This window comes from Thunnus thynnus, chromosome 8 (genome assembly GCF_963924715.1).
Source record: "Thunnus thynnus chromosome 8, fThuThy2.1, whole genome shotgun sequence".
Lineage (NCBI taxonomy): Eukaryota > Metazoa > Chordata > Actinopteri > Scombriformes > Scombridae > Thunnus > Thunnus thynnus.
Window position 1 is genome coordinate 4,881,385 of NC_089524.1, and position 23,047 is coordinate 4,904,431.

General features: G+C 37.7%; 1 protein-coding gene across 1 annotated transcript in view; it reads left to right on the plus strand.

Moving 5' to 3' along the window:
* The window catches only part of LOC137187350 (BMP/retinoic acid-inducible neural-specific protein 3-like), a 49,586-nt gene that overhangs the window by 17,782 nt on the left and 8,757 nt on the right, over positions 1-23,047 (plus strand). The window contains exons 3-6 of the mRNA XM_067596184.1: positions 1,585-1,775; positions 3,877-4,061; positions 20,438-20,543; positions 20,980-21,216. Coding sequence (XP_067452285.1) covers positions 1,585-1,775; positions 3,877-4,061; positions 20,438-20,543; positions 20,980-21,216 — 719 coding nt within the window. The remainder of the gene's footprint in view (positions 1-1,584; positions 1,776-3,876; positions 4,062-20,437; positions 20,544-20,979; positions 21,217-23,047) is intronic.

The following is a 23,047-nucleotide window of genomic DNA, read 5'->3' on the forward strand; positions in this document are numbered from 1 at the left end:
CAGCAAGCCAAATACATTTATCCATTTACAACCTCCTCCAGGCTGCATCTTTGCACAATCAAAAAAACAAAAAAAAAAGTTTAATGTACCTTTGGGAGTTCAGTGCAACATAATGCCACTATCAACACAACAGAAAAAAGAGTTTTGCGGCGTTCAATAAACACTTCAAAACACTTCAAAACTCTTATTCAAAATAGCTGTAATGAAGTCCAAACTACATTATTGCCTTGTTTTATTGTGTTGCTCAGGTTTTGCAGGACTGTCTGAGTCATCACAGTTGGTTGTTTGTGCATACTAATTCCTTCCTGTATCGATTAAGCATTTTGAGGTAAAGTGCAAACTAATGAAATGAACTACAAGTTCATTTCATTAGTTTCTAAAGATAACTACTGTGAATCAATCAGCAAAAACACCACTATATTTAGTTTCATCTATCATTACACTAAAACAAAAGAATTAGACACTCTACACCTCAGTCATTTTTCAACTGCTTTTACTGTCTTTTTATGGTGAATAAGTTTAGCCACTAACCAAGGAGACTTTTACAATTTTCCTTTGTACTATATTTTAACTTAACACGCATTAAATTAGAATTCTCAGCACATCATCTGGACAAAATGGGTAAATGAGTGCCTTAATGAGGAGTGATAAGAAATTAGGAGACATATATTTTTCATTGCAGCGGACATATTTTTATATGTAAATCTTAAAGCAAAAATACTTTCAAATGTAAATGAATTCCACTTTCTTTTCTCATAAGACATGTCAAGCACCTACCAAACGGTGATTGAAAGGTCTTCAATTTCTCCCCTGCTAGGTCAGTGTAGAACCAACCAGTTTATTACCAGCTGTATTTGAATAGCACTAATCTATGCATCAAGCAGCAGCACTCAGTCTGCACTTGGTAGATAAAGGCAGCTGGCATGCTCCAAGGCCAGGCTGAATATCAAACGATGTCAGATGAATCCTTTTCCCTCCAAAAGAGACCCTGAAAGCAGCAAGACTCCATCCATGATTACAGCCCGTCCAACTGCAGCCCCTCAAAAACTGACTTGAGATGAGAAAAGATTGCGCTATTATTTAAAATCGGTGGAGAAACACAATGTTTTTCACTATGGTGCCAAGCAATTCTCTGAGCCGGAGGTAGAAACAGCATGAGACCATTCCTCTTTTTAAAGAGTGGCACACAAGATTCACTTAGAGGTCATGCAGACATCATATTTTACGCCTGGCACGGAACAGATCTGAATATGAGCCTCCTGGTGAGGGGCAAGCTGTGGCCTGTCCACTTTAAAATCACAACAATAGGCTCAATTTTCCTCCTTTTCAAGAAGCAGAAAACAAGTGCTCAGATGGACTTGGTGGATTTACTCTTTTCATTGTGTCTCTAATGGAAATGTCTCAAAACAGCTCCCAGATCCCCTTCACTTTTTGACAATGATGGAAAGGCTCTCCTAATGGAGAAAAGTGTGGCTTCTGTTGGACCAATGTCCTTTCCCGAATGTGCCTGCATGAAGTATTCATGTGTTGTGTTGTGTTGTGTTGTGTGTCCTTTGCTGAGTATGTGTTTGTGTGACATTGCAGGGAGTTTGGCCGCTGGAAGGTGAACAGCTTGGCCCTGGAGAGACAAGAGAACAATGGCTTTTCCTTGCCGCTGGACCCCGAGTTCCTCCAGACTATTAGGCAGCTGGGCAGGAGGCCCAGTCTCAACGCCATCACTGACAACATTATCAGGAAATACGGAACCCACTTCCTGCTCTCTGCTACACTCGGAGGTAAATAAAGTAGACGGGACGTAGTCTCTTTGCTTTTATTGACCTACTTTAGCACAAGGGAGGGGGGATGAGTTGAAATTGTTCTGTTCTGGGAATTCAGGAGGCCCACATCTTTTCAAGACCTCAGGAGCTGCACCATTGTTTCAACTGAAGGAACAAGGGTGTAAATGTAATGGTGTTGAAACCAAATGTTACTGTAATTGCTAATTGTTTCGAACACTAGGTAGATCTTTGTTTCCTCGGGTGACAGATTTGTTGCCTTTCTGGCAATTTCAGTCTCCATTTTACACCTCTAAACATCTCCTTTCCAGCATCTATTCAGACATCACAGTCATGCAGCGGTAAATTCCTGAGAACAGTGTGATGACTATGTGTTGCTTCATCGCATGCTTCAAATTGTGTCTCAAAAATGTTGTTGCTTTCTGTAATCAGTCTAGCTAATCCAATCTTTCTTCAGATGTGATGGTAATCCCAAAGGGAAAACAGCACTTTTATTTCCTGATTTAGTTGCTGAATGCTTTAGTTCATGATTGTCCATCCCTGTTGCTATCAAACAAAGGTGAAATGTTATAAAAGAATAATGTTTCCTTTTTTAAGTAAAGATCTGGCAGCAATTAGTTTGTCAGTTAAACATTTTTGGAGCTGTAAAGCTTCTTGAGCTGTGCTCTTACAACTAAATATAGTGTATATACTAAATATTGGCTCAAATGTTTCTGGGGTGGTTTTGTCTTTGTTTTAGCACATATCTCTGATTCAGTGGTGAAAATCTATTGATGGAGTTGTTTGACAAAAATGTCAGTTCATCCCCTGTTCCCATAACAATAGATGGAAACAGAGTAAGTTAGCCAGAGTCCTGTAATGCGCAGCAAAGCTCCCGTGGCTATCTGCTGCTCAATCTCCTCACAGCTCCTCTGCTGGTTCTTTTCATCTTTTGTTTCTTGAGCAAAAACTCTCAAAGCCATGATGACTACAAACAGTGTAAAAAAATAGATTGGAGAGACAATCCCGTATATCATACATTGTAACAAAAACAAGGAAATACTTCAACTAAAGCATGGCTTGATTGATATACTGTAACCTATTAATTATACTAAATAACAGGATTTTAATTATTAAGTGACATATCATTAGATGTTATGTGAGCATTGTGCAAGGTGATTTAAATGTGCTTTATGTGGCATTTTAAACATCAATATATCATCATAAAATATGTTTTGATTACTTGTTATAATTACTGTAAATAAACAAAACCCTGCTCCTAAAGATAAACATCAGTCTTAATAATTTATGTGGCTCAGACAAGAAAAAAACCCTGCTATTGTAACAAAATACAGTAATTCCATATGTTTCTAGAGTAGAAATTTTGTTTCAAGAATTTCTCTAGAAAAGAGCGTCAGTATCTTGAAAGAAGACAAGAAAACGATTCAGGTAAATTACTGAAACTTCTTTGGAAACACTTGAAATAATCTCACCATATTAGATTATTTTTTCTGGTTGTTAAAAGATTTCAGGTTCTCAGGATGGAGATTTAGTTTTTTTTTCAGTTTGCTGGAGACAAGTGTTAACCTTTGTCTATTCCCACTGGTAATGTACTGTATGTTAGCTCTAGTGTCTATCCAAATTAAAACCGCATTCCCCATAAAACCTAATGTTGTTAGAAAGGATTTTGCCATCGATCTCTCACTCCTTCTACTGCCTGTCAATATACTGTTCTCTGAAAGCTTTAGCTGTGTTTGTACTGAAAGACTTGATCCATAAACCATCTCAATTTGTGTTGTGTGGCAGTAGTTGTATCACCAATAAATACAATTAGCAGAGGCTGCTAAGTTTATCAGCGACGTCAGAATTACTTTTATAATGATTTATTCATGTTTGACTAGTGGAATGGGATTTTTTTTCAATTTAAACTGTCTAAGCTGCATAGGCAGCAGCTTAGTCAATGGTCCTGAACTGGTGTATGCCAGGTAAAAGCAGGTATTAAAGGTATTCATCATTAGTTAACATTTGCCACCATTGACCGTGTTATGTATGTATGTGTATGTTCATTGGGGAAGAGTCATTCATGAAGTGTGTGTACGTGTCTGTGTGTGTGTATTTATAGGGGAAGAGTCATTAATGATCTTTGTGGACAAGCGGAAGTTGAGTCGGACATCTGAAGTGAGTGAATCCAATGGCACAGCTGTGACTCTGGAGGCTCTGCACCAGCTGGCAGCCTCCTACTTCATTGACAGGGAGAGCACCCTGCACAAGCTGCACCACATCCAGATCGCCTCCACTGCCATCAAGGTAAAAAGCCTGCTGCTCTCTAGCGCAATAGGAACACAAATATTCAGATAGTCAACTGCCAAAGCTTTGAATTGCCCCATTGTTTGATCTATTTTTTTTTTTTTTTAATGTATGATTACAATCGTTTCATGAAGGCATTATTCAAATCTCATTTTTTTCAGTGGATAAATATAATTATTATATTTTTCAAAACATTGTTGTCTTGATTAGCTCACCCGCTAACTAATTTAATGCAATCATGGCCAGTTTGTAGCATTTGAATGGAAACCCTACAATCAGCAGGTTTATCTCATTTTAATGATTAAAGGTCTTTATTTACGGCCAATCAGGGTCCAGATCCTTTTTTTTTTTTTTCCGTCGCTGTGGATTTAGTCTCCAAATCCATACAGTATATACCCTTTAACCACAAAATGTTTACTTCACATACATCATTATTGATGCACCGACATACACTATACTTCACTATAGACAAACAATATAATGACAACAGAATAGCATCGGATCTTTACCATGAAATATTGGCTCATATCGGTCTGTACTGTGCATGCAATCCTGCAGCCCGATTGAATGCTATAACATCCACATAGCTGCTTTGTTAATTGTTCTGAGAGAAGTCAATTGAAGCCCCTTGAAAAACACAAAAAATTTGACTTTTTGGTTCCCACTAAAATTTGACTTTCTGACTAATAGAGATATGAATAATGGACTGAAGCAGCTGTTTATGTGCTTAAGTTTTTGATATAATAATGACCTTCTTTCTACCCCCTGCATATAACTATTGCAACAAATTAAGAAAATCATGCTCTATAGTTGTCATTACTTGCCAAGTATTTACCACTTAATACTAATTACTGTATGCGGTTTACGACCCATCAATAGGCTCTCAATGGACTATGCTGGCCCGCTGCAAATCTAGAATACCATTAAGCAGCAAATGATTAAAACATATTTTAAAGGACATAAGGCAACCTCAGTCCTTGGTTGACAGAATTAGACCTCATTTGCAGACTACCCTCAGTATGGACTGATAAACTCCATCCACTTTTCCTGCCATATTTAATTAATGACTTCTTCATAATGAATGCACTTTACAACCTCACCTAATGTTCCAGCCAAAAATCTATGGCAGCTGTTTCATAAGTTACCTCCAGTCATGTCTGCAGCAGAACTCCTCCAAAATAATGTTCCCATCATACTATGTGCAAAAATTATTCAGAGAGAACAACTTTCATGAGGCAACTTCTTATTTATTCATGGATTTATTTCACATTAGACCCAAGAACTGTTGGGTGAAATGTGTCCTACAGCAGTGGTTGTCAAACTTTTTTTGTAAACCAAGGCACTCCCTCATAGTGATTTTTTTTTTGTGTGTTTCATGGCAACCTTCCAATATTGGCAACCTTCAGGATTACCACAAGGAAAATAAAGTCAAACACTTCAATATAATACAAAATAAAATGGAATAAAATACCCAGCAATAATTTAAAACGACAAAAAACTATGATAATAATAAAACAGATGAGACATATTGGAAATCAAACAGTGTGCTAGCAATTGATGAAAGGCTCCAATCAACCGTTTCTGCAAGTCTCAGATCTTCAGGCAGGGAGTTCCAGAGTTGAGATAGCCTTCAGACTTCAGCAATGACTTTGAAAAAGCCAGAAGAGCCCTGCCTGAAGATCTAATCCTGCACTCTTACTCATAGTGCAGCACTATTTCAGCAACATAACTGGGAGCTAAACCATGAAGTTTAAAGGTATTCAGCAAAATCTTAAAATCAATTCTAAAACTTACTGGTAACCTGTGATATGATCTTGTCTTCTGGTATTTGTGAAAGGCCAAGTAGGTCTGTGAGACAGGCTTAACCCTGAATACAATGAATTACAATAAGCTAACTGAGATGATATAAAAGCATGTATGACTTTCTCGAGATCAGGTCCAGAGAGAAAAGAGTTTTTAGATGCTCCTCAGTTGGTAAAAACATGATTAATCGACTATTTTGTGTTTTTTTCATTTAGATAAAGAACATTTTGGGACGTGCAGCACTTCATTTCTGACAGACAAGACAATAAATGATGAAAGACAATTTGAGTATGCCATGTTAAGTATATATGTTCAAAAGTGAGCTTACATTTTAGGTTTTCAACAACAAAAACACACACAATATAATGCATTGATTTTGTTTTTCATTTACTGAGTCTCTGAATTATTAAAATATCTTTGCTGGCGAGAGAGGAGTGTTTTGTCAAGATGTCCCTTGAGCTTACTTGGTACCACTGACTTACCGTGTATGACAAATTTATATACTGCAAATGAGACTTTCCGGTCTGGGATAGCTATATTCCCCTATCCATGAAAAGCTGTAAGCCAAGTAGCTTTCATCATACAGTCTGATTTTAGGTTGTTGAAGTTTGTTTGTTTTTTGTTGTGAGCTGAAGTTTTTTGTCTCAGATTGTGTTGAGGGGCTGAGATGTTGCAGCACTTCTTTGAGATCTATTTACAGTGACTAATCTTTCCATCGCTTGCTCTGACAGTCGCTATTTTTGACTGCCGTGCACCTAGAAAGCCTGGTTGTCAGATAGCTTTGTGCGTTACGGTGACAACTAGCTACCATAAGTGAGCTGCTATCACCGGCTTGAGCTGCGACATAATGGCAATTTAACCGCTTTTGATATCCATTTCTTCCATTTTAATACTTTTGAAATGATTAGCAAATGTTTGATGTGGTGAAGCATGATTTAAAATGTACATTAAAAGTAAAGCAAACAAAATAGAAATGAAAAACTATAAAAATATATAAAATATATTCTAAATTAAATATATATACATACAGGCATTTATTCATGTTTTTTTTTAACAATTCTACATCTCTAAGTTTATAGCTTTTCATTGTTTTTAGCTTGTGATTAACATTATTTTGGCGAGCTGCTGCGTATAATTGCTCTTATAGGGATTTGTGTAAATTTGTGTATATTGTACTGTATTGTATGTATCCTGCGGAAACCTTGGCCTGTCCTTAAGGCACCGCAGGGTGCTGTGGTGCTAGTGTCCTACAGCTGCCACTATAATGAAAGAACATCTTGGATCTGGAAAATGATTGATGAGATGAAGACCTGGTGGTGTCGATAAGCCACAAGGCATATCTGCTAGACGTGATGAATCATAAGTTTATGTTAAATACTGTACATGTGTATTTTTGTTTAATATTTGCCTCACCAAGTCAAAGTGTTTATAAATTATTTAGGAAAAAAAAAAAAAAAAACATCATGCAGCATAATCAAATAAACTGACTGCTTGACATTCTTTAATTAACCGGGTGATTAAAAATATAATTATTTTTCTCAGTAACCTTGCATTGTATGCACTTTATGGGGCTTTGATGTGACATTGGAGTAGACATGCAAACATGCACGCACAACGAGAAACCAAGAGAGAGAGATGAAGCAAGAAGTATTGTTTACTTCCCTGCCTGCTCTTTCATGTGTGTATTGTCAGGTCTGTATATGGAACAGCATACTATGCATATCAAGATATGCTTATGATGTAAATATCACCCTGCATCTCTTACTGCTTAATACCCTCGGGGTGTGTTCATTCATCACTCTGTCAGTTCTTATCAAGCAGAATGAATTGAATCAGCTGAGTTTGCTCTTACTGCAGACTGAATTCTCTGTGCTTTCTGAGGAATCTGTTTCCCTCACGTGGCTTGAATGTGTTTACACTCACTTGTGGTAAACAACAACACATTAACGTCACGGAATGTACGTAATATCAGCAGCCTGCAAAAAATACCCCATCTGAGATACTGTCAGCTTCATCAGTCTGTTTGTAATGTGCTCTGTGATGTGATTGCTGCGCTTGTCCCTGCAGTGTTCGTTTTGAGACCGGATGCACCAGAGCCAAACATATCTGACCTGACTAATAGGTCAACATTTATTGCTTTAATGTCAACTGTGTTTGGGTCCGTGGTGGGACCTGCAGCGTCATTGGATGAAAGCGATGCTTTGTGTGAGAGAAAATGCTACAGATATTTATTTAATTACTGCGTTCACATGTGTAGGACTGAAAAAGATCATACAGTCTCAATTAACTTGAATTACATTGAGATGAGATGATGAAGCCTCTAACAGACAGTACAAAAGCAGACAAAAATTAATTTTTTTGAGCATGGGACGTTCTTTTGACCTTCAGAACAGTATAAGTGACAAAGTAATCTCTACTCAAAGGTATACTTACTAGGTGTGTGCCTGTATACAAATACATTATTCGGCAAAGCACAAATAGTGGGTTTTATATGAATATTTGTTTCATACAAATATTTAAAAAAATATTTACTGGGGGTGCTCACCAGAGATAAAGCTCAGCTACTGACACTAGCAAAGTGTTTACAAGGAACTCTCCATAACCTGTTGTTCACCTTCTCCTTTCCACAAAGTTAGGTTGTAAAAAATAGGCAATAAATGAAAAGTGCAAAGCAATAATCGCCTTTGAAGTTCCTCTCTGCACATTACATGCTGTGCTGTCTCTGTGTTATGGGTGTATAAATAGGTAGAGGTCTGTCTGCGTGAGGCAATGAGTAAAGTTTTAGCTCAGTAATCAGCGCAGTCGTCTATGATCTGGGAGACTCTGGCTCAAGACCTGGTGTGGGGACCTCCTTTGTAATGTAGTTTATCATGAACACTTATTGTAACACTTTGATTTTCTAAAATTGAAAGTGTCATAAAAACAAAAACAGGATTTTTAAGCCTCTTTCCACTTTTATTCGAATACAAATACAGATACAAATAGTATTGCTGCCTCAACAAATACAGATACAAATACAAATACTGGGATCTCTGCACATCCTTGATACTTGCTACCTTTTTTGGCATTGACAGCACAGTCTTGCCGTCTTCATCAGTGAATGGAGGCAACTCAGGTTTCATCACATGCCTAAGATAGGTCACATACATAAAAATAGCTTTAGATAACTATGGTAGCAACTTCACAAAGCACAAACCATTATTATTAATTATTATTATTAACAGCTCTGTTTTCAGCTTTCTGTCAATGCTTTTTTTTTTCAGATAATCAAATGGATTTTTTGAATGGTTTATTTAGAAGAAGCAGGCAATTATCCTCAACCCATCAACCCATTTATCTGAAAAATTAAAAAAATCACTAAATTTGGAGAAACATTGGACAGCACTGACAGTTAGGTATTATGTGGGGATGAAGCAAACAGTTACTATCATTAATCTGTCAGTTCTTTTTTTTTATATATTAACCATTTGGTCTATCAAATGTCAGAAAACAATAATTAAAGTATTTCCCCAATTTCCCAAAGCCTGGAGTGATGACAAACTGCTTGTTTTGTCTGATCAAACAGACCAAACCCCAAATATATTCAGTTTACAATAATATAATACAGAAAACAAACCAAATCTAATCTAATGAAACTAAATGTCTGGATGTAATGAATTAGACAACATGATATTAATTGTTACCAAATGAAAGTGTACCCTCTGAAACATTATGAGAAAGTGAGTACAGGTAATCAACAGTGTGCAGGATTGCTTGCTTCTTCTGAGTCTACAGAATTTTAGTCTTGCACACATATCGTTGAGACTTTGTGGCGTGCAAGACGTGTTTTGAAATTATTAGGCAGTTGTGAGTACTGGTATTTGCCTTCGCCTCAACAATGAATCACCTGATTTTGACTGGTTAGCTCTGATTTTATAATATAAATGAAATCTTTAAAAAAAACAATTAGCATTTAATAAACCTTTCCATTACTCTGCTTTTTAATTTTCCAGTTACCTGTTTGAGCAACACAGTAGCAGTATTTCAGCAGTTCCATGATGTTCTGTGATTCTCAGATAATTTACATGCTTAGGGGGATGTCACTTCATATACCAGTTAAAAAAAAAAACACAAACAATCATCAGTGAGTAGCATGGAGCCAATAGCGACACTAAGACAGAACTCCACTGGAAAAGCAGAAACATCAGTGTCTATTTCCCTCATTCTGACTGCGTAGCTGCAGCTAAAAAAAACAAAAACGAAATTGCTTGCCTTTTTCTGAGCCGCAGCTCATTTTTCATTGACTTGTCCTTAGTGATGCCCCACTATACAGTCCATCAGAGATAAAATTGTACATTCTCTAAAGTGAATTGGCAAGCGGACGTTGAGCTGATTTGGCAGCCGCCACTGAACCAAAGTGCTGCTAAAAACCTCTCTGATTGAGATGAATAGAGAAAAAGCCCTCTGGGGTACATTTGTTTGTGAGGCATTTTCAGGTGACTGATGTAAAATATTCACGGCGTCAGCAGCCTTTAGTTCCGAACATGGGTTTTTACCTCAACCCAATGAAGACAGATGCCAAAACAAAGCTACTTTTAAGAAGAGCACTGGTCCCCTGGTTTTAAGAGATAACATATTTTAAATGGTAGAAATGCCTGGCCTGAAGGCCTGTAGAACTGAGCGCAGCAGCACTGGAAAATAATCAAAGACAGGAAAAATGAGATAGATAGGAGTGCGGAAAAAAAAAAAAAAAAGTCTTTGCAGTTACATAGTGTGATGAATCAGCCCTTCCATTTTAGTAATTCCCTTTGAGAGCCTCCGTCATTTGTCAAACATTTTGTGGCATGAGTTAAGGTGTCATATGCGACTGAACTGAGGAGATGAGACGAGGACAGACAGGCCCTATTTAGCAGGCCTCTTAGCCAGGGATTGAGGTGCAGCAGTTACACAGGAAATGTTGCATCAATCAATGCGCTTACCTTTGATTTGCAGCCCAGGCTCTACCGTATTGAAGATTCATTAAACTAAAGTTGGGAGGAGAATATCATTGACGGGGAGGAGAAGTGATAAGGAATGTTTGACCCAATTTGCCGTGTGAGTCTTGAGTGTTCAGTCAGTCATGCGGCGTTGCGCTTCATTTGTCTCAGTAGAAGAAGAGAACACAAGTTAGACTGAGGTTCAGAAATCAGATAATGGCTGCTGAGGAAAGGGTTGCAGTGAACACAGCTTCTCTGAGTTTGGGGCAGTTTTGATGGCAGGATAAAAAAAAAAAAAAACGAAACTAAATAAGAAAAACAAAGCACTCTGTCAGTCCTCTGTCATCACTGCTGTGGATGAATAATTCATTACGTGCAGATTTTTTTTTAGCATCTTTATTATTCAGAAAGGAAGATAAATGTTCTTCTTTTGGTCTTTTCACCATGTCCTCAACCTTTTTTAACATTTAACAATATCTATAAGTTTCTCTCCTAGATATGTTATAGGTTAAGAGGCCTCAGATAATTGTATAAATACTTGGATAGATACAGCTTCTGGCTTTAGTCTGATGTCTGACTCCGGATATAAAGATTTTTAAGAATTCCACTTCTCCCAGCTAGGATTTGTCTCTAATCTGCAGCTGGTTTTTAAAAAAAAAAAAAAAAAAAAAGTGAAGCTTAGAGAGCAAAAATAAATACACAGAATCAAATTTGCTCTTTTGGCCCCATTTCAAGTGACTAGTACTTCCTGTAAAATAGCATAGCTTAGTTTCCCTTAAAGAGACTCAGTAAACATAACGCCACATACGGTATTAAATTCCACTTTCTTCTACCAAAGGTTCCCCTCTGCTCCCCTGTGGCTTTGAGTAGCTTTTTTTTTTCTTCTTCTTTTTGAGGGCGCACAATAATCTCATTCTGATGCTATTTTCCTTCCTCTTCCCCCTTTTTCTTGCTTATAGTTTATAAGCTTATCCCTTGCCGGCTGACATTAGAGTGTAAGCCAGTGCAACAAAGTGGTCTTAAAACACGCATTGCAATCCTCAAAGACTGAATAAACAGGCGGAAATGTATCTCAGATGCAAATGTGGATTTGCACATCTACTATGCCTTGGTGATTAAGCAAACAACAATTCTTGAAGGTGCAGCCAATGAGGCAATTTTGAAATGAGCGATGATTTTCATGAAACATTAATGCCATCTTGTACTTTTTTTTTTTTTTTTTCCCAACGAGCAGAAAGTGCAGCCATTTAGAGTCCATTGTTGCTCAAACATCTGACAACACAAGCTCACTAAGTGACATTTTATGCTGTTTTTCGTGGAATTATTCATATGAGGGATTTGCAGCAGTGATGAATCTTCATCAGTAAAAATGCTCTCAACTAACTGGTGTTATAATAATATTACAGCCTTACATTTTTAAATAATGGATGAGCCTCAGAGCCATCTGTATCAGTGGACCATGTTAACAGGCTAAGTGCTGTGTTGCCCTGCCAGGGCCGCACACCAATAACACAAAGGCTATCATCCATCTATTTACTGTGAAAGACATGGCATAATCTGATTTAGATAATACAAGTCTTTTAATAGCACACTTGTAGTATCGTTTCCTTTTATCATGCCCATTTTATTCAATTTATTAGTTGTAAATATTCAGTTTCAACCCCTCAGTAAAATCAGATAATACATATCGCTGCCTCTCAGCAGAGTCAAGATTGAGATAGATAGAGTTTTAAAATATTTGGTTGTGTATTTTTTTTCCCATTTGACCTATTTTGTTTTTAATGAATCAACATTTCTTTTATGTACTGTTCACTATATGTGCTATAATTTGCAGCAGCAGCAGCAGCTATTACAAATTTATGCAGCAAATTAAGCATATTTGAACTTGAACTTGTGGCACAGAAAGAGGTGTGTGTTTCCTCGTGTGAGTGTGTTTAACCGCCCTACTGGGAGCGCTGAGCACAACAGTGTCTCTCCTCCTGCACTGTAAAAACATAATAAACCTAGGAGCTGTGCGGCTTTTTCCTCCGGTTACAATGCCAAATGTGGTCTCTGGCTCTCACCTGCACCAAAAGTTGAAAACGTCACATCCTGAGCCATCACACTTGTGCACTGAGCCACTGCGCTGCGGAAGACTATGTCAACTTTCCAAACAGCCGTGTTTTCATGAACAATGTATTTTGGCAGCAAGCAGAGCTACGCTATCACTACAGAGTGTAATATGAAGCCTTCAGGACTCACTTGGGAATGTTTGCATGCTGCTTGAATATACAGACTGGTGAGAAATTAAAGGAAAAATCTGAATAAATGAGTGCAGAAACATAACAGATGCTTCCATATAGACATGAGGGACTGAATTATTTGATGAGTGTGAAAATGATGGGAATCATATAGCACGTCCTCATAAAAAAAAAAAAAATAAAAAAAAACCCTTGACAGTATAGATCTAAAATTCAGCCAGCAAAAATGAGCTATAGTTATGTATACGCCTTCTAGCAGCTGTAGTAATTATGAGCGGGGGAAGTGACACAGTTCAGATGACGTCAATATAAGGTGACATCTTTATTAGGGGGAGACGGGCTAGATAGTTAGTTAGATGGCAAAAAGTGGAAAAGCATCATTTTTCCACAGGTCGGGACATTTTTTGGACTATGTGACTGTTGCCGATGAAGGTTGCGTAACTTAAAGGAAGTACTGACTACGTTTCAAACCATCATCTTTCCCTAACCCTAACCAAGTGCTTTTTGTGCCTAAACCTAACCAGACACAGCATTGTCACACCATAAAACATAATTTTTTTTTTAACGGTGATTTGTAATGGTTGTGGAAAGGTGCATTTTACGCTAGTATGGGTCGTTCTGGAGTCAATCAACCTGTGTAATTGTTTAATTAAGATGTGTTGGAATCACATCTTGTGGCCTTCATGATGACGGGTTTTGCAGATACAGTCATAAACCAAATTATTACATTTTTGACCTGTTGATGGCACCAGCTGAACATTAAGGGATCACTAATATTACAATTCACTCCACATGAGACATACTGTATACATTGCCGACGCTGCAGCCATGCCACCAGTGTGGCTAAACTCCTATGTTGGTTTTTTCCTAATTTGTCAGCCATCTGTGGTTAACTGGCTGGTCCCTAACTCTCCATTCTCTTTTATGAGGTGCTGCTATACTTTGTAGGGCCACAGTATATGTAAATTCTTATTTGTGAAGCTTGGTGGTAGCCTTACCTTGTGAGTCGCAATTTACATTCACTGGTTCATTGTTTCTCTGCACAATGATTGGACAAAGACAGACAGAGACTTTTGAGTTAGGTATACATTTGTGAAAATGAGTAATTGATGAAAGACCATAATTCAATATAACTTTTAGTGGAATCATATCATGACAATCTCACCATATTGTTTTACCGAAGTCAAACTGATGTTTTTTTGTTTCGTGTGAAAAGGGAACAGTAGAATACAGTTCATTGCATTGAACGTCAATGTAAGCACTTGTGATTTGGCCTTAATTCCCATCATGATAGAAATTAATGGTTGATTTTAGGTCTCTAGAAGTTACACACAGAATATTTTCAGTGTTAATAAATTCTAAAATAGTATTTAGGCAGTGATAAGACATCAAAAGGCATGCCTGGAGGGCAAAGTGAAATTCATTGTGATAAGATAAATAAGTCACGTTCACAGCAAGCGTAAGCATCACAAACTGCTTATTCTAGGAAAGCCTTTAAGTGCGATTAAATGTTCCATTAAATGCAGCTGTTACTTATTCCAACACAGTCAGCACAATTATCTTGTACTCAATTATGGCACATTAATAATTTTCCCACCAACCGATAAATGTCATTTACATTAGAGAATAACTTTTATGTTTTTTTTTTTTTTTTCCTCCCCCTTTTAGCAAAAGAAGGACCCCATGGGGTCTTGAAAATAGTGAAATATACAAAAAGGATTTTTCTTTTTGGGGTCGATTTCTAATAGAGAAGGCTGACTGTGCACACATGCTCTGCTCCACTGGGTTCTTTTTGCAGATGGTCTCATTGCTATGCATAGAAAAGCCATCATTAGATTTGCATTTGGTCAATTTTCCCCTTTAAGTTGGACATCTGTCTGTGTTAGAAATTAATCTGCTGATCCCTACGGAGGCTGCTCGGATTTTAATTAATTGTGTTAACGCGTCAATAATAAAAAAGAAGAATGGAAATCAGTTACTCTCCCTTTCTCCCTCTCTTTTTAGGCTCCCTCTGCCTGTCCTGTCTAAAATAATGATGTCATTGTCTTCAAAAGACTTTATTTCAGTAACTGTAAACTCACAACAGTAGCTCAGTTGATGTTTTCTTCTATATTTCACTGAAAATATATCATATAACTGTAAGTACCAGTATCTTACATGCAGACCTCTTCATCCTTGTGTATCTCTGCACGAAGTTTCCTCATTGACTTTGTAGTTGTCAAAAATAGATGTCAGAAGAAAGAACTTTTCTGCCCACAGCGGCAAAAAGTGTACTGTTTCCTCCTGGCTGGATACCACGGTTGCTGTCATTAATCTAGCAAGGAGATGTGGTTACTTCTATTGGACCTTTGGGAAAATATTAAAATAAGACACCGTCATGGTGTTTGGCAATAATTCGCAAGTGACAGCGAAGGAGATGGATTTCCCTTCAGGTTGGCAGTTTATCTTTGCTGCCTGTGGAGTCTGGATATACGTGTGCTCTAAATCAGGCTTTTGTTAAGGATGATTGAGCTGAGATTGTGAGCAATCTAACTATGAGCTCAAAGGGGAGGATAGATTCTAGACTTTTTTTTTTTTATGTTTGTGTTTATCTGTTTTTTATCAGCAAAAATCTGGTGTTATGCCTTTGAGGCTTGGATATAGTACATCTTCCAAAACATGCTGCAGAAGTTGGGAGATCTTTTCATGCCTTTTCTTAAAAGGTGTTCTGTTTTTTTCTTAACTTTTATTTCTCGTTTCCATTTTTTTTTTACCCAATTTCTACTGTTGCGCTCACCCAAATTAATTCGGAAAGTATTTCTTTTTTCATAACATTCAAGCCGAATGTCTTTATAACTGTGTAATGTGTTAAAATGAAAATCTCTGACCTTTAAGCTTTTCAAGACGGTCTATTATCTGCTTAACTGAGTTCACTTCACATATTGGGGCGATTATTGGGGTGTGTACCTGACTGCTTTAGGAATTTTTCACTCTTGCAGTTTTGTTTTGCTATCAGTGTTACTTTTTGCATTTTTTTCATGAATGGTAGCATTTGTTTGCTGCTTTTAGTTCTGTTTTTATCAACCTGTGCCACATGTTTCAACAAAAAGAACACCTGGGTATACTTTGGTATAATTTAGCAGCTGCTGTACAATAGTAGTCTAAAATGTAGTTTTCTTTTGTTTTTTTTTTCTTCAAGGGAGAAATGAATGTTCTTATAGAAGTTGTATGATATTGGTTGCTCTCATGGTCCATTGTGAGTGGGCTAGTCTGTATGAAAACTGCCACTTAACTCCTCTAAAATATGTGAGTACAGTAAGAAATGAGCCTATAAAATGTGTTACTCTCTAACAGTGGAGTGGTGGAGTGAGAGCAATAATTTAAGTTTGCATGACATGGAGCCCAGAAGCTCGTTTTGAAGCACAACCTGGACCCCTTTACTGATGCACATCAAAGTTTGAAAACCACTTTGACTCTATCAGGTCTTTCAAATGGACATCATGTGAAATTATTAATAGAGTGTGCCCCTTTTTTATCCAAAATAATGAGTGACTATGTTTCAAAAGACTATGTGGACCGAGTTCGACTAGATGGTCACCTTATTCAATGTGCAAGAGGAATACTGTCAGTATAATTTGTCTGATACGCATGCTTGTACTCAGTGACTGTGTGCTAAAACCTCTTTGTCTTCAATGTACCTTAATGCATCAGTGTCAGATTAATTTTGACAACAGAGTATAGCCTAATGGCTTTAGAAAATAGAAGCAGTCTCCATAAAAATAGTTTGTTTTCTTGTGCTTTCAGTGTATTATTCGATTCAGTCAATCCATATATTTAATGGCAACATTTTAATTTAGGATAAATGTAAATATAGAATTTGTTTTGGCGTAAAGGCAGCAGAGGATGAGCAGCGAGCTTTAATAGATCACCCAACTGGTAATAGAAATAAACACATTCAGTTCCAGTGGGGCTTTGGATCAGTTATCTGCCTCAACAACTTCAAAAGCATCATTTATTTGGCACACAGTGGTGCTTTTATTATAAAACAGGAAGAGGACGGGTTCACTACTTGCTCATATAAATACAAGCAAGCAACAGGTGCCATACAAGAAACATTCATCTATATCTACTCTTCCACATGTTTAGGTTTGCTGTCAGATTGCTGTCTTCTAAAATGTTACATTATCAACAGCCTTGATATTACTTTTTGCTATCACTTTCTTTCCCAACACTGGTTAAAGGTTATGGAGAGTGGGTCTTTTGTCACAGACAAGGAGGAAACCTTAGAGTACAAATGTTTTTATGAATTCACCAAGCAAATTGCAAAGTCATTTCACACAGTTTCAGCTGAGAGACAAGGACACGGCGATGTTTACCGCACAGACTGTTTATTCAGACAGTCAACGGCTTTTTGAAAATCCAGACAATCCTTGCACACAAAACTCACTGCTTAACTGTTCATAGGCGTCTGTATGTACACATTTTTTTCTTCAAATAAAACCGTTTCTTCACAAATATGAGCTGGAAGAGGCTGGAGGAAGTGTTTTTTTTCATTCTCCAACTGTTCTAAATCAATTAACCTGACTACTTTGAACAGGTATGTAAAACCAAATGTCCTCTCTGCCTCCTTCAAACATCCCCGCTCAAAACAGAACAGCCATGATCTTATTTCAAATCTTTTGAATGCTTTTTGCTGTCAAATCTGACTTTGATATAAATTACTTAAAACAGAAAAAAAAGTTTTAATTGCTATTTATGTACACATAGGTGTTGTGTGACAGATTGTCAGAAAGAAAAACATGTTTTAATGATGCACAGAGTGTAGATATAGACGGTGGCCATATCCTCTATAGACGTGCTGGTAGATGACCTTCTCTCGGAGCCAAATCAACAACTTCTGCCAACATGTTTGGCGCCTCACCTCATGTCAATGAACCATTTCCTAGATTTGCACAAGAGTTCTCTAGGGACTAGAGAAACTCATGCTAACCAAATGTGTTATCTCCTCCCAAGATAGCGTATTTTGATATCCTCCCTCCTGTGTAGATTTCTTGAGATGCCATTTATTCTCTCATGGAGACTTTATACCTCCCACACAGGCACATAACTTTCCCTAAAGAGAAAGTTTTGTGGTGAAAATCGCCAGGCTGCCATTGCACTCTTTTAAAGAGAATGAAAAAGGGTTACTTGATTGGTCATAATAGAAATAATCACACCTACTGACAATATAATCTTATAGTAGTTCTGTTTTCAACTCTGCCACAGGTCGACCAAAATAGCCAAAAGCCACTCACTACGCCATTTAATGGGGGCCTATTATGCTTTTCTTTATTTTCAGTCATATATATATCGTTACAATGTCTGATGTTCATATTAAATGTGGCTGATGTGTCAAATAATGAGGTAAATGTATGTCGAAGTCCTTGTGAGCAAAAAGCACCGACTTCAGATTACTCTGAATGCTCAACGTTTCTACTTTCAGCCTGAGCCGATGTCGGCTGGTGACAGATTTCTTTTTATGGTCACCTGCTCCACACACAGCATGCGAGTTAACTGCTCTGCTCCGTTACCATCATGGCATTTTTCCATTGTTTTGGGGGGTAGTCATGCTGAACATGACTCCATTACACAACACTGCAAAGTAAAATGAGTTATTTACCTGTTGGAGGTGTGCTGGTTGTCATCAAACATCATCATCACTGTGGCTGTTTCTGCTCAAACTATTCCTCCTTATTTCGAACTGATCCACTAAACAAATAGCTCAAAATACCTCCATTTGTTGTTGTGTCGCCCGGTTTTTAGCACCACTAACACAGCTCTGCTAATTTAGTGAGGAAAATGTTTCACTTTCTGTAAATTCTTCACAATAAAAGTCTCCCATTATTTAGTAATTAGCAGTAAAGCAGGAAACATTGGGTTTGCTTCGACGGTAACTTAACATGGGTCTGATACATGCTGCCCCTTGGCAGCTTCTGGAAAGCTGGCTAATCAGAACAGAGTGGGCTCACCTGGAGGGGGGCCCTGAAGAGACAGGAGCTGAAATGGACTGTTCAGAGACAGAGACTGTGCGTATGAGATAAATGAAGAGTTTTTTAAACTGTGAATCATGCAAAGCCACTGTAGTGAAGTCCAAAAATAAAAATTTAGAGCTGGAAATGAGCATAATAGGTCCTCTTTAAACTCACATCAGAGACCTTTAACAGAGCTTTGTGTTGTATGATTTAAAAATAAAGCCATAAAAAAGAGAAAAACTAGTGTGAGTGATAATGTTGTAGGTTCCATTGTCATTTTCTGGCTGTCTTTGAGCAACCAGTATCACTTTAGCCACCATTTATTTGAATTTTCCCATTATCAAGTTATAACCACAGTGCATCTCAAATGTACTATAAGCTCTTCAAAAATGTTAATAATAGATAACAATCCCTATTTATCTATCATTAATGTTGTAGTGAATCATTAAGGAATACAGATCAATAAATGAGCTTCTGATAATTACTGTAGATATGTCACAAATAAAACTTTTGTGGTTGTGTAGTAAAATGAGTGTGTCGTGTAAGTCTGCAAGATAGACTCTTCACGAAAATCCAGATAATAAACTTGGTGAACATTATGCCTGTTTAGCATCAGCATATTAGCATTGTCATTGTGAGCAAGTTAGCATGCCGACCTTAACATTTGGCTTAAAGCACTGTTGTGCGTGTAAGTCAAGCCCCACAGAGCCACCATTAAAATACGAGAGAAGGCCTACTGTGACCATTCTAGATAACTTCAACTGGTTCATTTTATCTGGTTAACATCAAGTTAGCCTGGATTAGTTAAACCACATTTGAAGAACAGATCCACAATTGATGGGGAGGATTTTGTTACTAATCCTTTATCACATTTTATCCTGTGTAGTCTTGTAACAACCTTGTATCATGTAAAACTTTGCACCAAGCCATCACATCAATCCTCTTATGTAACTGAATTGGACATGCTTACACTGGCGTCACAATGGATTTTAGCATGTTACAAGTGTCAGTGGACATCGTAATGGATAAACACAATATAGAGATGAATTTGACAGATGACACCGCAGCTTGCTCATTACGCTTTACTCCAGGGATCCTTATCACAACTCAATTTCCAACCCACTAGCTCACAAAGTCATTATCCTAAATATGATTTGCACAATGAAGAAGTCCCACTAATATGTAATATATTTTGTGTTTCTCAGAAGAGGAGATAGAGATATGGAAAGAGTGTTGTTAATCTTATTCTGCATGACATTTTGTTTTGTGCTCTCTCTCTTCCTTTCTTTTTCCTGTTTCTCGCTCTCTCTTTGTATATTTAATGCCATTAGTGGGTTTCCTCCTCAGTATGGATTATTGTTATGTGCCTGTGTTTTTCCTCCCTTTAGGTGACCGAAACAAGGACGGGACCTCTTGGATGCAGTAACTATGACAACCTCGACTCTGTCAGCTCCGTTTTGGTTCAGAGCCCCGAAAACAAGATTCATTTGCAAGGTTGGCCATCCATAATTGAACTCCCCCAATTTCTGATGGAATTGTCACAGTGTCTGTTCTCTGGCAAGCTTATAACTGCAGCACGAGAGTGTCAGAACGAATTTAGCTTCAATCAATCTTTTTTTTTTTTGCCATGCACGCTCGCATAGTTCTGAAGTGAATCCCAGACAGTACGGATTCAGAACAAAAGTAGCAGAACTGTGCAGTAAAAATAAAACTTTAAGTGAATCTCAGCATATTGCATGTGACGCCAAGCATATGTCAAGTGTGGCAGAAAACTAGAGAAAATGAGTGCTGGGCTTTCAATGATTTACAGATCTAGCATACAACAGTAATCTAAACACACTTTCTGCAATACCTAAAGTACTTACAGCTCCTTTGTCATTCATCCGTGTGACATTGCCATGTTTTTGTCCTGTTTTTGTCCTTGCCTCAGGCCTTCAGGCCATACTGCCAGAGTATCTGAGGGCCAGGTTCGTGCAGGCAGCTCTCAGCTACATCGGATGTAATGAGGAGGGCCAGTTTGTGTGCCGGGACAATGACTGCTGGTGCCAGTGTGCCGTGGACTACCCACAGTGTAATTGCCCCGAGGTGGATCTGAGGGCTATGGAAGCCAGTTTGCTGCAAATCCGAGATTCCTGGCACATGGCCAACCAAGACTTTGAGGAGTCAGGTCAGTGTTTTCCTTTTTACACACATTCAATGGATGTGACCCTCCCACTGACAGCAAATTACACCCTATTGTTAGAGGAGCCGATGGCCAAAGAAAAGACAATAAAAACAAGAGACAACTACATCCAGTCCATGTAATGGGAATTCATCAGTACACAGAGGAGCAATTTTTAAAGCAGCATCTTGCTAAATTATTCGAAAACAACAGAGAGGAGCATCTCATCCCTATTAACTGAAAAAAAAATATAATGTGTTTTCTCAAAATCCCAGTGTTGGGTTTGGACACAGCCGATAAATTCTTGTGTAAAAGTTTGACAACAAAATGCAAATCTGTCTCATAGAAGCACTTTTATGAATTTTAATCTCTCTTGACTTTGTTACCTTGTGGTAAAAAAAATAAATAAAATAAAATGAATCACATCGTGTCATTTTATACTGCGATAACGTTATATATTGTAATATTGTAAAATCCCTGCTAATTCACTTTAGAAACTATTTATAGATAAAAAAGGTTTTAAATAATCTGATGAATTTAATGTCTGACAAATGAAAGTACTTCATCACATTAATGCAAAAATCTTGTAAATCCAATATCGCCATAAAGCTGTCGTGCTTATTGATTGGCAACATTTCCCTTAGTGGACTAATACAGCCAGAGATGTTAAAGGGATAGCTGACTTGGTAAAAAAAAAAAAAATGGTACAGCGAAATCTCTTACAGTTGACAAATCTGACCTCTCTCAATAGATACACTGCATTGTCAAATCATCCAACCTTCTGCATTCGACAGCTACCTATCTGAGCCTGTCTATGTGGAGAAATTGCATAGAGCAGCTGCCTCAGTGTCCTGAAAATGAAAGGGTAGCATTGACAGTAATGTGCCTGGGTCAACAATGATTCAGTCAAATTAGGGCTCTGTTGTACTGTAAGAGGAGCTGTCATACTCCAGAAGCCAAACTCCAGTTGCCTTGTAATCTGTAAGCACTCTATGATGTAACCTGTGATGTAATACTTAACGGTTCAGTTGTGGCCGTTTTATTAACTTTATTTAATGTCAGCTCCAGAAAACAAGACACATCTGCCATCCGCTAGCGACCGTGCTAGCGGTGTTCAGGAACAGAGTATGCACTGGCAAATGCTTTCAAACAAGCTTTTTTTGTGCACTGTCTGGCACACGTGTTGACCATTAGCACAAATGATGTTCCCTCACAGTGCTGTACATCATCTTTTTTTAATCTCTCAAGCAACTTCTGTTTCTGTGTTTCCCGTCGTCATTATTAAAGCTGTTACTGTGAGCTGCACCCACAGGCTGTGAAGGCTTCTAAGCTGTTTCAGTCATTTCCAACCCTGCCTTAAGCTGTTCTTTGTGCACCTTGCTGGCTGAATGTGTTATTACTGGGTATATGCTTCTATTCTAAGGACAACTTGATTAGCACACAGCTGGCAATAAGTTAAGCAGCAAGGTTTCCTGAGAACTGAAGTTGCAGTACTGCCAAAAAAAAAAAAAAAAAAGTTTCCTTGAAACCCATGGGATACAATTGTATATTTGATCTAATAGAAAAACAAGTAGTAGAGAGATTAATATTCATGATTTTGACTGTTAAACAAGATTTCCACATGTTAGCTGATGGCTGGCACAATTTGCTTCCAGCTTTTCTCAATCTGACATGCTTTAATTTATACAACCATTAATACATTAATAATGGAGTAAGTTATGCTTCATACAGTCACCTGCAGAACTTTAGTTTTCAATATGACAAATAACAGAGTCGTATGATGGTATATTGACATAGTGTAACACACTAAAAAACTAAGATCCATTGACAAGTCAGG